The 15086-nt window shown below is 37.6% G+C and overlaps 3 protein-coding genes across 7 annotated transcripts in view; all 3 read left to right on the top strand.

Annotated features, from left to right (window-relative positions):
* Positions 1–1348, top strand: part of zc3h18 (zinc finger CCCH-type containing 18) — a 31324-nt gene extending 29976 nt beyond the window's left edge. For all 5 annotated transcript variants that reach the window (XM_016483190.1, XM_016483191.1, XM_016483189.1 and 2 more), the window contains exon 19: positions 345–1348. In XM_016483190.1, the coding sequence (XP_016338676.1) occupies positions 345–570 (226 nt within the window). In that variant the 3' untranslated portion in view covers positions 571–1348. The remainder of the gene's footprint in view (positions 1–344) is intronic.
* Positions 1349–2910: 1562 nt separating this feature from the next.
* Positions 2911–3840, top strand: LOC107686262 (interleukin-17C-like). The gene is made up of 3 exons (XM_016483186.1): positions 2911–2992; positions 3134–3381; positions 3583–3840. Exons 1-3 carry the CDS (start codon positions 2984–2986, stop codon positions 3812–3814), a joined length of 489 nt encoding a protein of 162 aa, XP_016338672.1. The 5' UTR covers positions 2911–2983; the 3' UTR covers positions 3815–3840.
* Positions 3835–15086, top strand: part of LOC107686329 (transport and Golgi organization protein 6 homolog) — a gene marked incomplete at its 5' end in the record, with an annotated part of 17182 nt that continues 5930 nt past the window's right edge. Inside the window, 10 exons of the mRNA XM_016483297.1 lie at positions 3835–3947; positions 4028–4204; positions 4839–4965; positions 5248–5442; positions 5768–5902; positions 6141–6662; positions 7786–7843; positions 9212–9370; positions 10653–10804; positions 12576–12689. Of these exons, the coding sequence (XP_016338783.1) occupies positions 3835–3947; positions 4028–4204; positions 4839–4965; positions 5248–5442; positions 5768–5902; positions 6141–6662; positions 7786–7843; positions 9212–9370; positions 10653–10804; positions 12576–12689 (1752 nt within the window). The remainder of the gene's footprint in view (positions 3948–4027; positions 4205–4838; positions 4966–5247; positions 5443–5767; positions 5903–6140; positions 6663–7785; positions 7844–9211; positions 9371–10652; positions 10805–12575; positions 12690–15086) is intronic.

Genomic DNA, 15086 nt, shown 5'->3' with positions numbered 1-15086 from the left:
AAGTTCATGTAGGGAAAAATATGTAAATGAATTTAAATTTGTTGATTAGATTTGTATGCCTGAGAACTATTAACTGCCCTTTAATATGGGTCTGTTTGTATAAATAAGAGTTCTCATATTCTGTATGTTGAGAGTAGTGATTGTGAGTATTAATCTAGCTTTTATAAAAAAAAAAATAAGTAAATAAAAATCCCGATGTTTGTTCAGCATTAGTTCCCTTTTTATGTGCATGGTGGATCAAGGTGTTTTATAACAAAATCTTTATCTTTGTGTGACTAAGACTAGAGATTTAAAAATATCCCAGGTTTGTAGTTCACTCGATTCCTTATATTTTCTCTCTCCAGGAAGCGTCCTTTATCTCCACCACCCAAGTCTTCTGGGAAAGGTCCTGCTGCTGTGTCTGCAGGTAAACCACCTGCTCCCGGGGCTGGATCCGGCTCTGGCTCCGCTTCTAGTTCCGGATCGGGCAAGCCGAGCAGCACCCTTTCTCGTCGTGAGGAGCTGCTGAAACAGTTAAAGGCTGTCGAGGACGCCATAGCCCGCAAAAGGGCCAAAATCCCTGGGAAATGATTAACTTCTGGGACATCTGTTTTCTCGACGCCCAGTGTTTGCCAGAAATGGGAAATGGTCGCTGTTCTGAACTCTAAGGGCGTAAATGTCCTAGGGAAAGGAGACTGCCGTTACATTTCTGCTTGTTTTGCCCTCAGAGAGAGGTTGTCTAGATTTTATATTGATGTGATAAAGTTGAGAAGTGGCCCTGTTCACTTGTTTGTTTTCGCAGGAAGATGGAATCTTTGCTGTAGTGTGTCTCAAAGATTAAAAAAAAACTGTACATTCAGCGCACATTTTTGCTCTTCATCCTGCCACACTTCTCATCACTTCTCTCTCATATTCTAGTTGCTTTATCCCCACTCCTGTTACTTTATGTGCTGCGTTGCGGTGTGACAGACGTATGCTTAATCTGATTGGACCATCCTGGACGCATCTGCGCATTTGACGTTGATCCTACTCAAAGAATCTGGAACTGCCTTTTCATAACCTTACAGTTAGGAAAGTCCACCTTGAGCAATGTATTTGTCTATCCACCATCACGTGTTTAGCTGTTTTTCACAATGTACAACTACAAAGTCAGGTGACAGAATACCTGTTGCTTAAAGTGTATGATTCTAGAGAACCAATGACAGTGATGTGAAGTATTGCTTTTTTAAGATTCTGCATTGTTTCTCCTAGCTTTTCAAGTGAAAACCTGCATTTTATTTGTCCCTCATTTTTAGTTGAAAGTGTGAGAGGCTGCAATGGGGACACCCGGACATAAAGAATAATTCCGTCTTGCTTTTTGTGACAGAAAAAAGGCTTCTAAATAAACTATTTTGATAAAGATAAATCTGTTGAAATGATTCCTCTTTAATGGAAAGATTGCATCTAATGGAAGACTTTTCCATCTGTGCATATATGAAGGTCTGATGCTCTACTTTGTTTCTCCAGAGCATGTGCTCTGGTTTGTGTGGATTTATTTTATTGCTTAACCCTGTTTGTTGATCCATTATCCTGCTTAGAATCAATACCTACAGCAAATTAGTGAGATCATTTATTGACAGGGTTGGAAAATTATTCATCTTCCGTTGGTTGTGCTTTTAAACGTCATAAGTTGTAGGAGTTAAATCATCTTTAATGCTCTTCTATGATACACCCACATTCTTTCATAAGTCATTTTAAATGATTAAGCTGTCATGATTTGTACAATAATTAGTGTTGTGCACTTCTGATTTTGTGTCAGTGTAGCTGAATAGAATACACATAACTGATGACTTCAAACTATTGGGTCATTGTATAAAAAATAAGTTTAGTATAAAAAAATTTAAATGGTTCATTAATAAATATTAGAATGTTAAATAAATATTAGAAAGTAAATGTGCAGTCTGCTATGAATAATACTTAAATATAAAAAATATGTATATGCTGATTATTACAATTTCTGTCAGAATGGGAGTGAAATTAATCGTCACCATGTGTGTGTCTGTAGAATGTATAGAATTTATGCATGATGCTTGGGGGACTCCTGGGGAGATGTTTTTCAGATTGGCTGATCTGATGATGCTGGGAAATTCACTTGGTCTTGTCCCGTGATGGCAACCCCACAGGCAGCCAAATCTGCTATCAACTGCTCATTTTAGTCAATGAATGACCTGTTCTTGAGGGTTCTTTTGTCATGTCCAAAACATCCAGGGGGCTCCCATAATTTATCTCCACAGGTTATCCCTGGTTACTCTTCCAGGGATTTGAAAAGGTCACAAGATGCTCAAAAAAGGGGGAATTTTCTCCATCTGAAGCACAATGTTGGTGATACCTCTTTATGTTAAATAATGTTGTTAGTTTTGGGCTTAGTGAAATGCAAGGTAAGTTTGGTAAATGTTTTGTGTGTGTAACAGATCTAGTGTCTTGCAACACTTCTCTGTAATATTAACGGAGCGGTTAACTATGGGGACTTACATCTCTTCTTTCCTATCAAAGACAATGTTGAAGTATTAATGACTATTAAGTACTGAGTTTAATGAATTAAATATTTTACTGATCACTTCAGGATCAGGAAAAAAATGGATTACTGGTCATATGAGAGAATAAACGTCCACTTGCCCATTCAGATATCACAGATCTGTGATTCTGTTAAAACTGAAATCGTTTTACAGACTGGTTAATAATGAAAAGACTAAAAAAAGTGAAGTTTTTTCCAGGTAGCATGCAATATAATGCGCTTGTGTATGTAGCGCTTCATTTGAAAGAGGAAGTACGGAAGTAAATATTTATTACTATTTCCTCATAGACTCGGATTTTCCCTAATGATGGATACAACAGGTAGGCCTATATAAATTCGCGTTAGCACTTCAGGAAAAGTATAAGAGTCAGGCCCGACACAACCTGAGCACTAAACTTGAGCATCACTGCGGGTCAACGGAGTTTTAATAGCCTAATAAACCTTGAGCAAATGATGTGGGTAAGTAGAAAAAATGTTTTATGTAGGCTAAGTAGATACATATTTCACAAAGTAATGGACATCTTAATCTATATTATTTATAAATAATTAGTTTTTTGCACTCTGCTTATTTCATTTATCTGTTTGTTCTTTATCTTGCAGTCTCCGCTGTTTTTTGGAATATTTTTCTTCTTCTTGTCGGAGAGCATCGTGAATGGAAAGAATCTGGGATGTTTCAGTGAATGTGAACATGGGTTCAGCAAGATTCACAACAAGCTACTTCAGTCTTTGCACGCACACAGACACCAGCGTCTCCGGCCCGTCCATCATCAGGCGAACTCCTGTGAAGATTTTGCTCGGGCTTCATCAGCAGCGCTCAATGATCGCTCACTGTCCCCCTGGCGGATAAGGTAGATATAGCTCTCTAAATTATTAATAAAAAGCCTTCAGATCAAAGCTGTTGAAAGCATTATGAGGCATGTTTAGTAGCCTAGTGTTTAAATAATAATACAAAATCATACAATAAAACAAGTGTGTAAATGTGATATCTATTTAACCAATTTCAGTGACTTGCTACATGAATAATGTATCTTTATCCCTTGTATTTTCAGAACAGTGGAAAATACAGACATGTACCCCTCAAAATACGAGGAGGCAGAGTGTCTGTGTGATGGATGCATCATTAACGGGGTTGAAAATAGGACCTACAACTCAGTGCCTGTGAAGCAGACTCGCTTATTCCTGAAGAAGGTTCCTTGCCCGTCTGACCCGAAAAAATACACCTTAGAGTATAAACTTGTGTCAGTGACTGTAGCCTGTACCTGTGCGGTTCCTCAGCAGTAAGAGAGGATAGGCTACTACATAGACCAAGATTGGGTAACAGTCCATCAGAAGTGCTGCTGAAAGCTCTAGCAGATGTCATCTCAACACTGTTCAGTCTCTTTTGCTTCACCAAACAGAATGTCTCTCATTTACGGTCAGTGTGCATTCTCAATTTATGGCTGAAGTATTCATAAAACATTATATGTTTGGACTAAAAGTGGTTGTTCCTTATAGCACATCATGTCAGGAGATCCTGATATGGTTCCTGTCTCACTCAGAGCACTCGGTTGCTCTTTCGCAGCTGAAACATCTGTGTGGACTGCTGGGAGAAGTGAGTGGAGTCAGACATGGCTTTCAGTTCTCACCTGGCAGTGAAGGAGGGGCCATACTTACAGTCAGAGAGCTTATCAGGTATTATTAACTGAGACTCAACCCAACAATAATTATGTACTGTTTTGTGGAAAATTGTAATATACGAGTCAGGCTATATTGATCAGCTAGATGACTCTTTTGTCAACTCCAAAATAAACAGAGAGCTTTGAAATGAACAATGCATGTTTTTAAATCCTTAGTGATGAATTTGGATTTCAGTAACTTTGTGTGCATCTCATTTGCTTTCATTAAATTAAGCATGAATTATAGTATATCAGTATAATATCAACCATCAGCTACCCTGAATTACCGTTTACAAAATTTGGGGTTAGCAAGTTATTTTTAAAACTTCTATAATATGCATAATTCTTTCATGCACCAAATAAGCATATCAGAATGTTTTCTGAAGGAATTTGTGACACTGAAGACTGGAGTAATGGCTGCTGAAAATTCAGCATTACAATCACAGAAATAAATTATATTTTAAAATATATTAATTAAAATAGAAAACAGTGATTTTAAAATTTAAAAATATTTCACAATATTTGTATTGTATTTTTGATTAAATAAATGCTGCCTTGATAAGCATAAGAAAGCTTTGAATGGTAGTGTATGTAGCAAAGCATATCAAATCATTATCATTACCTGTCTCTCTTTCTGTGTGTTTTGGCAGTGATGAAGATGACGCTCTGTATGAGAAGGTCTCAGGTGAGCAGTGGAGAGTGCAGTGTCTGGTACAGTTATTGGGAGAGATGAAGGACAGTGACCTGCCTGGAGAGTTTTTTCTACTGCTGCTGCAGGTGCTGACCCCTGCCTGTCTGTTTTAGCTTGATGGTTACCAATGTAGCTCAACATTTGTAACTGCTGCTCTAAACTATAACACACATGATAAATAAAGGTTCTAAAGATGTTTTTATGACTCTAAAGCAAAACTTGAGGCTTCAAGACTTTGGTGGATGCTGTGAAAGTGGTTTGAATTTGAAAGTGGATGCTGAGATCACCAGATTTTTTTTTAGCATGCTACACTTTAGGTGGTGAAACCTTTTGCAACATCTGATATGTCTGTTTTGTGCTGTTTCCAGGATTTAACGGCTGTGGCTGCTGAGCAGGAGGAGGTTGAGCAGGAAGTGGACACCTCATCTATGACCCTGCTGGAGTTAGAGCAGCACCTGCTGGGGCGTGTGAGTGGACATGGACAGAGACTGGCTCTGCTGCAGGTGTTGGCCATCATGTGTGACGGTCTTCCATACACACAGCTGCTCCGCAAGCCCACTCAGGTGTGATATAGAAAAGATCATTCAAACCATGTTATTTAAGCATATGAAATTGTTCCCTCACTTCTCTTCCTTTAAAATCTTTTAAGCTGTTTTATCATTTAGTATTTTCTGCTCTTATTCGACTGAGGTTTTAAAAGGGGAAACATGGGCCATCTAAAAATAGAGCACATCATCTCTTCTTCTCTCTGAGGGTTATTTAGGACATGAGTATGAGACTTTCCTGGCACAGATGTGCTATTTCATCAGTTGTGCTACTTTATGTAGTGATACTAAGAGAAGGTGTGACATTTATATGCCAGCAATACATTGCTCTTTCTGCATACAGGTGGTTGGGTTTATAGTATCCATGCTGCAGAGGGCATGTGTTAGTCTGGAGCGTGGCACTGACAGCCCAGTGGAGAGTCAGACTCTCCGTATGGGAATGGGGCTTGTGGCCACTCTACTTTCTGGAGCTACTGAGGTAGTGTATTATTATACATTTTACTGCTGTACTGCGTTAGACTAACCGAGACTTGTCATAGCCCTTACATATTATTGCTCTTTTGTTGGTTTTGATTGCTTCTATTGTCCTCATTTGTAAGTCACTTTGGATAAAAGCATCTGCTAAATGACTAAATGTAAATGATGTTGGAAAAATGTTTGTGGACCTTTAATGTATTATTTATTACCAATTTGTGCCTGTGTATATCTTCTTTCAGCTCACTGCAGATGATTATTCATCAATGGGTGAACTGTTGCCCCACCTTGAGCAGATTTCCCAGCAGCACCCAAAGCCCTTCATCCAGGAGCTGGCGTCTGATCTGAGAGCCACTATTGTCACACATGGGGCTTATCACCCTAAAACTGTCCTCAAAACAGCCACCCAGCACAGTACTGCCCAAAGTCCTGCTCAACCTGCGGGCCACAGTTCAAACTCCCTCCCAGCTTGTACACAGTCATCTAGATTTCCTTCCAGACAACAGGACCACTCAAAACCAATCTCACATCCCAAACATACAACAGACTCTGGTGCAACACCTAAAGTTAATGACATTCAGACAACTGGAGGAATACCCAATTATGGTATTTCTGAACCCTCATCCAGTAAAGCTTTCTCTGAGTGCCTGTTGGAGGCCTGTGACCTGGATGTGCCCACTCGAGCTGTCGCTCTGCGTTCACTGACCCGCTCTGTTAGAGATGGAGACAAAGAGGCATTGCAGAACAAGGACAAACTACTAACAGTAAGTGAGAAATATATATATATATGTACAGTATATGCATGTGTGTGTGTGTTTGTACAATGGAGAGCCAGTGCATAATAAAACTGGCCTTGTGTGAATTTTTAAAAAATTAATTTTTCACTGTGTACGATTTGAAAGTTAAGGAGTGGTTGCATTTACCATATTTCTATAAATATATGACATTTATTTATTCCTGTGTACAATTTCCAGTTCATCTATTACCGTTTATTCTAAATGCCTGGTGAATTTTCTTTGCATTTAGGTTATAAAAATATTTCCTCCTCAGTGTTTTTTTTGGGTCATTTTGAGTTGCGCTTTGATGCCAGTGATCATTATAGTATCTGATAAACACTTGTTTTCCCAGTATGCATTATTCTCTCTGATGCTAAAAGCCAGGTGTCACGTACACATCTCTCCTGGGGTATGCGTAGACTCTTCCCTGGGTGACACTGTTTATATGGGCATAATGGGCCAGTGATTTTCAATGTTCCTCGTTCTCCTGTGTGCTATTTCTGAGGGTGGGTGAGGGTCTAGACCATGTTTTATAAATGAGGTGGGATGTTTGGTGTGTAAAACCTCTTGCTTGAGGGCGCCTGAAGACTCTCATGGGATCTAGTTATGATGAGCGGCTTTCTGCAGTGTCTCATCTAATATTCTCTGTAATAAGAGCCTCTTCTGTGTCCATCGCTTCATAAATACAACCAATTCACACATAATCATGGACACAAATGTCACAACTGTGACAACACCCAGTAATTCAGTAATATATGTGTACCTCCGGGAAGTTGATTAAGTTTTTTTCCTTCCCTTTTGATGCATTCATTAGGTTTTGGATATTTATCTGTATCAGTGTCTGGTTTTGCCTTTTTTGATTGAGTTATTAACACATTTTGGTAATTCTTTAATTCTCTCTCAAGTCATACCACTTCACCTCACGTGAACTCATTTAAATCTCTTAAATCCACAGGCCACAGACATGTTTTAATTTGCATGACTGTAAACGTGCTGAGAGCTGAGCTAATGGTTTCTTGAAAAACTGTCAGCGATAATTAGATGAAGGAATTAATTAACTCTGCCCTAATTCTTTGCTCAGCTTTCACTGAATTATTTCAATGTGTTGCAGCTCTTTCTGGAAAACCTGGAACATGAAGACTCCTTTGTGTATCTGTCTGCCATTCAAGGTAATTCATTCATTAGTTTAAGAAAGAAATCAACCTGAATTTCTTAGAAATACAACAAAATATGACAATCACATCTTTTTTTTTACATGACTATTGATGGTTTTTAGAAATGAATGTCAAAATTTGATTTATTTGTAGCTGTGATGGTACATAATAGAACAGCTTGGTTTTGACTGGTTGAATGACTTTGTTGTAAATGGAGGCATAAAGCACAGACATTACATTGACCTGATTTACTTTGCCAGCAGGATTCACTGTCAGCTTTACCTCGGCACATTATAATATGTTTTCAGCTCCCACGTTACTCGTTCTTAAAGAATACAGACCTTTAAACCTTTCACTTGTTAAAAGACCAGATTTTTGCTTTGCCATAATAAATAGACAAAGCATCCATTTCCTGAGCTCATCAATGTATTCATTATGGTAGTTATGTTTTCAGGTGAATCTGAATAGAATTTAATTTATATTAAATTACTAATAATTATTTATTTTTTTGTTTTATATATACTACCATTCAAAAGTTTTGAGGTCAGTAAGAGTTTAGTTATTTATTTATTTTTGTATAGACATTAAATTGATAAGAAGTTTACATTGTTTACAAAACATTCTATTTCAAATAAATATGGTTCTTTTGAAGGTTCTGTTCATTAAAGAATCTTGAACAAATGAATCACGGTTTACACAAGTATATTAAGCATAACACGTTTTTAACATTGATAATAAGTAGAAATATTTCTTGAGGCAAATCAGCATATTAGAATGATTTCTGAAGGATCATGTGACACTGAAGACTGAAGTAATGGCTGCTGAATTTAGCTTTGCCATCACAGGAGTAAATTACATTTTAAAATAGTAGTATACAAAACGGTTATTTTAAATTGTAATAATATTTCATAATATTGCTGTTTTGCTGTACTGTGATCAGATAAATGCAGCCTTGGTGAACATAAGAGACTTCTTTTAAAAAAATATAAAAAATTCTTCCTCAGACTTCTGAACAATAGTGTATATTGATAAGCAGATGTGGAGGATTTTCTTTGTATATGTGTCTTTCTCAGAAATTACTGGATCAGTCTCAGGTTATTTTAAGAACAGCCTTGGGATTTACAAGAATAATGCTTCTGGGCCAGCGAACCGATTTAGAGTGATCTATTTTGGGTTGATTAGCTAAACCAGCTCTGTTTGCAACCAATATGATCTCACGTCTTGTCCATAAATAGTCATACAGGACCATCTCTACCTTTTTTAGCCCTATTGAGGAGTAGCTGAGTTAAGGTTTTAATGCTCTTTAATGCATCCAGTCTTAAAGAGGATCTGTCAGACATTCAGTCTTTTTTTCTAAGCTGTTGTTTCTTTTTTCTGTTTCAGGGTTGGCGGTGTTGGTTGACACTTTTCCTGAACAGATTCTGCAGAGACTGCTGGGAGAGTATCAGACCGGGGCGACTGTCAGTTCCCCCGAAAGGGAGCGCGCCCTAGAGACACGCCTCAAATTGGGCGAGGTTTTAATGAGAGCCAGCAGGGCCATGGGTGAGCACAGTCACTGTCTGTAGTCTTTCTGTCTTTTTTCTATTTCTTTCTTTCTGTATTTCTTTCAGAAAACTTTCTTTTAATAAACATGCTCCATTTCAGGACCTGTTTGTCAGATCTGGGCAGTGCCGTATCCTCAACACAAGTGTGTGGTTATTCATTGTGTCCCGAGATCATTCAGTCTGGGTCTGAGACATGTCGTCTTGGCCCGGCTCCTTAACGCTAACAGACCGAGCTCTGAAAAAGCCCAACAGCTGCTACAGTCCGCTGAAACCGCACAATGAGTCTCACAGCTCTCTGTCACATTCATAGCGCCTTCACACACAGCAGGGGGCATCACAAACTTCACCCGCACACTTGAGCTCAATTTACATTTTCAACCCATGAGTATTATCTAATGGGACACTGATTTCAGTCCCAAAATCTTTGTCTTTGTAATAACTAAATATCTAACCACAACCTGCTGTTTCAAAATGTACACATCCAGACCGTAATTTAAAAACTCCTTTTCCTGCATAAGTGTACCTCTGGTTTCTAATTAAACCTGTCACCTATTAAGGGGCTTGGACAGATGGCCACAGTTAACAAGAAGCACAGGATCAAAGAAGTGTATGGTACACTTTTTCTTACCGCTTTCTTTTTCCTCCCCTCAGACACACTTTTTTTTTTCTCGTAGGTCTAGTCCACAATAGCCATTAAAGCTCTTTTGATCTGTTTAGAGGATTGGTCAGCTGAAGAAGTGGACATTCATGTCTGAATAGGTCCTGGCACATGGGTTCTGGAAGGTTTTGTAGAGTTTGAATGATATCTCAAACAAAGCCAGAAAAATCAGCTGTGGGTAGCAAGACCCTCTGGACACCCCTCGCAGCCATTGTAATTGCTTTTGTCTTGTTTTATCCTTATTAATTTCCTATAAAGAATGCTAATTCCTCTTATACTAATACCTATTAGTGTGAGGAGGATTTTTTTTATTGGAGTCCTTTTCATATAAGCCAAAAAATCCCAGTTTAGTGACTTTGCTCATGCTGTAGGAACGTGCATTGGACTTTCTCAGACTTTCACACCGAGATGGAGAGATTGGAAGAGGAGTGGTGACTTCAGCTTTGTGTGTGTGTGTGTGTGTGTGTGTGTGTGTGTGTTTGATGTGTGTTCAGACTGGAGCTCTCATCCAGTGCACTGTATATGTGGTATTAGAAAGAATTAGTTAATTTTTTATTATTCAAAGACTGTTTGTCTTTATATATCTGTACAAATAAAAAAAATCTTGTCATTAATCTTTTAGGTGATCTTGCTCCACACTATGGCCGCCCTCTTATTGGTGTGTTCCTGAGCGGCACACGAGACGAGGACAGTAGTGTGCGTGCCAGCAGCCTCTCTAATTTGGGTGAACTCTGTCAACGTCTCAACTTTTCCCTCGGACCACTGGCACAAGAGGTAGTACCACTCTAGAATTCAAAACCTAAAAGTCAAGACAACCAGTCAAGCTGATGAAAAGCTGATTCTGTGTGTCATTTAGTCTGTAATTAGTTCTTTTTAAGCAGACCCCCCAAGGCTGCTTCTAGTCTGATGTCATCGTTCTCTTTACTCTGCACAGCTGTGTGTGTGTACACATGTACATCTCTCTACACAAGATTACCACTTCTAGTGTTGAGATCAGGATTTCTGGTAGCGCAGCTGGGTGGTAGATGGATGAACCTGAACTGCTTCAATTAACTGATTTGCTCTTTAAAATCAATTTCTTGACTCTAGATCTTAATGTAGCAATCGCTTATGCAATGAAAATGTCCCATTTTTAGAATCTTTACAATTCAAAATGATCACATTTTATTTTTAGAATATTATTTTTAGAATTTGCTATTTTAAACTGAAAGCGATGACAATATTTGCATACTGAATTTTGTTTGGTTTTCTTTCTTGAATTCATTTGCATTCTAAATTGTGATTATTTTTTTTTTATAGTGATTAAAATTTAATTTAAAGCTGCCTGTAAAAGTGGCACAGAATGTGTTGATTATGCATTGTATTGATTCTTACATAGCCAACAGAAAAGGGGAAGAAAAAGAATGCATTAATTTATCACCCTCATGTCATTCTAAACCCATAAGATCTTTGTTCATCTTTGGAACACAAATTAAGATATTTTTGATGAAATCCGAGAGCTTTCTGACCCTGCATAGACATCAACAAACTACCACATTCAAGGCCCAGAAAGGTAGTAAGGACATCGTTAAATAGTCCATGTGACATTAGTGGTTCAACCATAATTTTATAAAGCTACAAGAATATTTTCATGTGCAGAATGAAACAAAAATAACGACTTTATTAAGAAAGCTCTCGGATTTCATCAAAAAATGTCTTAATTTGTGTTCTGAATATAAACGTAGGTCTTAAGGTTTGGAATGACATGAGGGTGAGTAATTAATGGCAGAATTTTCATTTTTGGGTGAACTATCCCTTTAAAATGCCAAGATTGGTCTTTTACTCTTTTTATTCTTTTCAGTGGCTGATGCAAACATGTTTGTACAGTTTATGATACAAATGACTGTTGTGAGCTGGTTAATTTGTTGATTTTTTTTTTTTCATATGTAAGTGAAATGGACAGTAATAAATGAAATATACCCAAATAGATCAGAATTTAATCAAATCTATTTGAGAACTTGTGAATCAGAATCAAATCAATCTGTATGGATACCCAGCCCTAAAGTACCATACAACTATTTTTATGCAGTAAATCATAAAAGCTTATCTGAGACTTTAGCATTATACTTTTGCTGCCTTGCAAGCATTGATATTTCCTTTAGGAAATGCAGATCTAGTATTCTGTAAAACTTGTGCCAAAATATGAAATGTGTGACTGCTTTGCACAGTTGGAAAGCAGTTTGTTTATTTTTTCAGTGCTTGTACATACGGTTGTTGAGAAAATCTACTGTAAGCGGCTGAGCTGCAGCAGTGGTCTAGAGATCTTCACGAATAAGCATCTCTGTCAGTGTGAATAACTGGGCTGCTTATTCATGAAAGAGCCCGTCTGCAACAGGCTGTTCTCCACCGTCTTGACGATTAGCCTTCTGCAAACCCGTGTGCATGTGTTTAGACATCAATCGACTCGCTGCATTGACATTAAGATCAACTAGTGCACCATTGCAGATCTTTGCGGCCTGTGTTCGTTCTTTGTGTTTGACCTCTGTTTGTGTGCTGGTTCCTGCAGCTGAGCACGTGTCTCACCGCCCTGATAAAGACGGACAAAGAAGCAGAGGTTCGAAGAGCTGTGGTCCACGTCATTGCTCTTGTTCTTAGGGGCCTTAGTGATAAAACCACTCAGGTGAGTGTATTTGTGATCAGTTAATCATAAAAAAGCAGTTGCTTTTATTAAAGGAATATAAAAGGCTTTTTGTATTTATATATTTTTTAAGTAAAATTAATTCGTATTTTTATTTAATCTGAAGAGTAAAATAAACTAAAATGTTCTTTTGGGTGAGACTACTATTTGATCATTACATCACGTCTCTTCCTGGTATCTTCGCATGTATCATGATCCTTCAGAAATCATTCTGATATGCTGATTTGATGCTCAAGAAACATTTCATTTTGTTATGAATATTGAAAAAAGTTGGAAGGTAGTGTAACTTTACTCATGCTAATTACACCTCTGTAATTATGTAGTTTTATGGCTAAAATGTGTAACTTTTTTAACATTTATTTGGGTTCTGTATGATTGCTTTATTGATTTTCTTTCTTTTTTACAAATTCTAAGTTAAATTAAAAAAAGAGAGAGATGTTTTGTGATATTCAACAACATGCCACAAATACCATTTACAGCCTGTTTTTAACTTGGAATATTCCTTTAAAGGTGTAAAATCCCATCTCTGAGTTCAAATTATTAATGTTCAAAGACATCCACTTTTTTTCAGAATAATTCTGAAAACAGAAAGACATTCTCTGAGTTTACAGAATATGTCTTGTTTGTGAGGTTATAGAGTAGGTTGTTAGGTCTCCCGATCTGGTGTAATCAGATCAACACACGTGTTTAGTAGGAGGAATTCTTCCAGCATCTGGACTGATGAACAGCAGCTGTAATTATCTACTCTCTTATTTAGAGGTCACCTGCTGTGTCTAATCATCACTATCAGCAGACACCCTCGTTCCCACGGCCCTGATCACTTTCCCAAAGATGCCTTTCATTTTGGATAATAGCTCCTACAGGTCATTTGGTACATGATGAGTAAAAGTAATACATCTAAACCATAGGATTTTTTTTTTTTTCCAGAAGAAAAGGTTGTCCTTGGTCATACAAAAATGGTCCCTGCTATGTTAGAGTGTTGTTGCAAAGATGTAGTTGAAAAGTATTGATGTCCATAACGTGAACTGTTCAGGATGAGGTAATAAAATTGAACTTTTAGGGTTAGAAGTTTGCTTTGAATCCTTTTATAAAGTATTAGGCCTATGTATCACAAGTTTAGAGTTACAGCTGTAACTGTATTAACCAATCAGAGCTGTGTAAGCTTGGATGCCAGAACATTGAGTCTCTGATCCATTGGACTATTAGCAACCATCTTTAACAGATGTTTAGCCTGTTGTAAGATCATATGAATCACACCACTGACTGATTTAAACATTTTATTGATAAAAATGTTTTTTTTTATGTTGTCAGCAGACTTGGCAGTCAATTGCCATTCAGACTTTACAGACTACAGTTCTGTTCTCCCATAATGCAGTGTGATAATCATATTTCACTTAACTTATTTAAATATATTTTGTGTAATGTAATGGGGTATGAATCGCAAGAATGCCATAGGAGATATGAAAGGAAGATATTTGATCTTTGATACCTCTTATGTTAACCATAATTTTCCTCTAATGGAATGATTTTAAACCTTGATAATGTCTTGGGATTTCATCCTAGTTGTCAGATTTGTCTTAGCCTAGTTGTCAAAATTTAAACTAACCCTAAATGAACCCAAATAAATTGAAATAAATAATAATTAAAGGGGTCCTATTATGCTTTTTCACTTTTTTAATTTTAGTCAGTGTGTAGTGTGTATGTTTGGGCATAAAAAAGATCTAGAAAGTTACAAATCTCAATTTCGTTTTTAAAAAAATCCCTTTTCAAGAACTACAACGAACAGCTCGTTTTCCGGTGCGCGACCGCCTGAAACGCTGTTTTTTTTCACCTCCGTGCCCAAACGTCTTTGTTTGGGCTTCCGAAAGCGGATGTCAGGAAACAGTGGTTGCAATATATTTTTTAACTCTCACATTATAACCCCAATTTGCTATTGTGTGCTGCGCATTTTACTGAGGACAGCTTCCACAACATGAGGGAGTACAGTGCCGGATTCACTGTATATTGCGTTTATACAACAGTTCGACAGAAAATGCGTATAATTAAACAAGAAACAACGGAGTGCCTAATAAAACCCTCTTTTGTGCGGAACTACTTCCTTCCGCCAAGTTGACAGTTAAACATACGTCACTTTTAGAATTCGTATCAAGGGCATGTGCTGCTTCAGTTAGGTTATAAGAGAGAAAAATTTGCGGCAAGACATGCATCCAAATGAGAGCGAGAGAGAGACCGCAAAGCTAGACGTTTCTTCTTATATTAAAGGGGTCATATGATGCGATTTCAAGTTTTCCTTTCTCTTTGGAGTGTTACAAGCTCTTGGTGCATAAAGAAGATCTGTAAAGTTGCAAAGACTAAAGTCTCAAATCCAAAGAGATATTC

This window comes from Sinocyclocheilus anshuiensis, unplaced genomic scaffold (assembly GCF_001515605.1).
Source record: "Sinocyclocheilus anshuiensis isolate Anshui unplaced genomic scaffold, SAMN03320099.WGS_v1.1 scaffold481, whole genome shotgun sequence".
Lineage (NCBI taxonomy): Eukaryota > Metazoa > Chordata > Actinopteri > Cypriniformes > Cyprinidae > Sinocyclocheilus > Sinocyclocheilus anshuiensis.
This window is presented reverse-complemented; position numbering and strand designations above follow the sequence as displayed.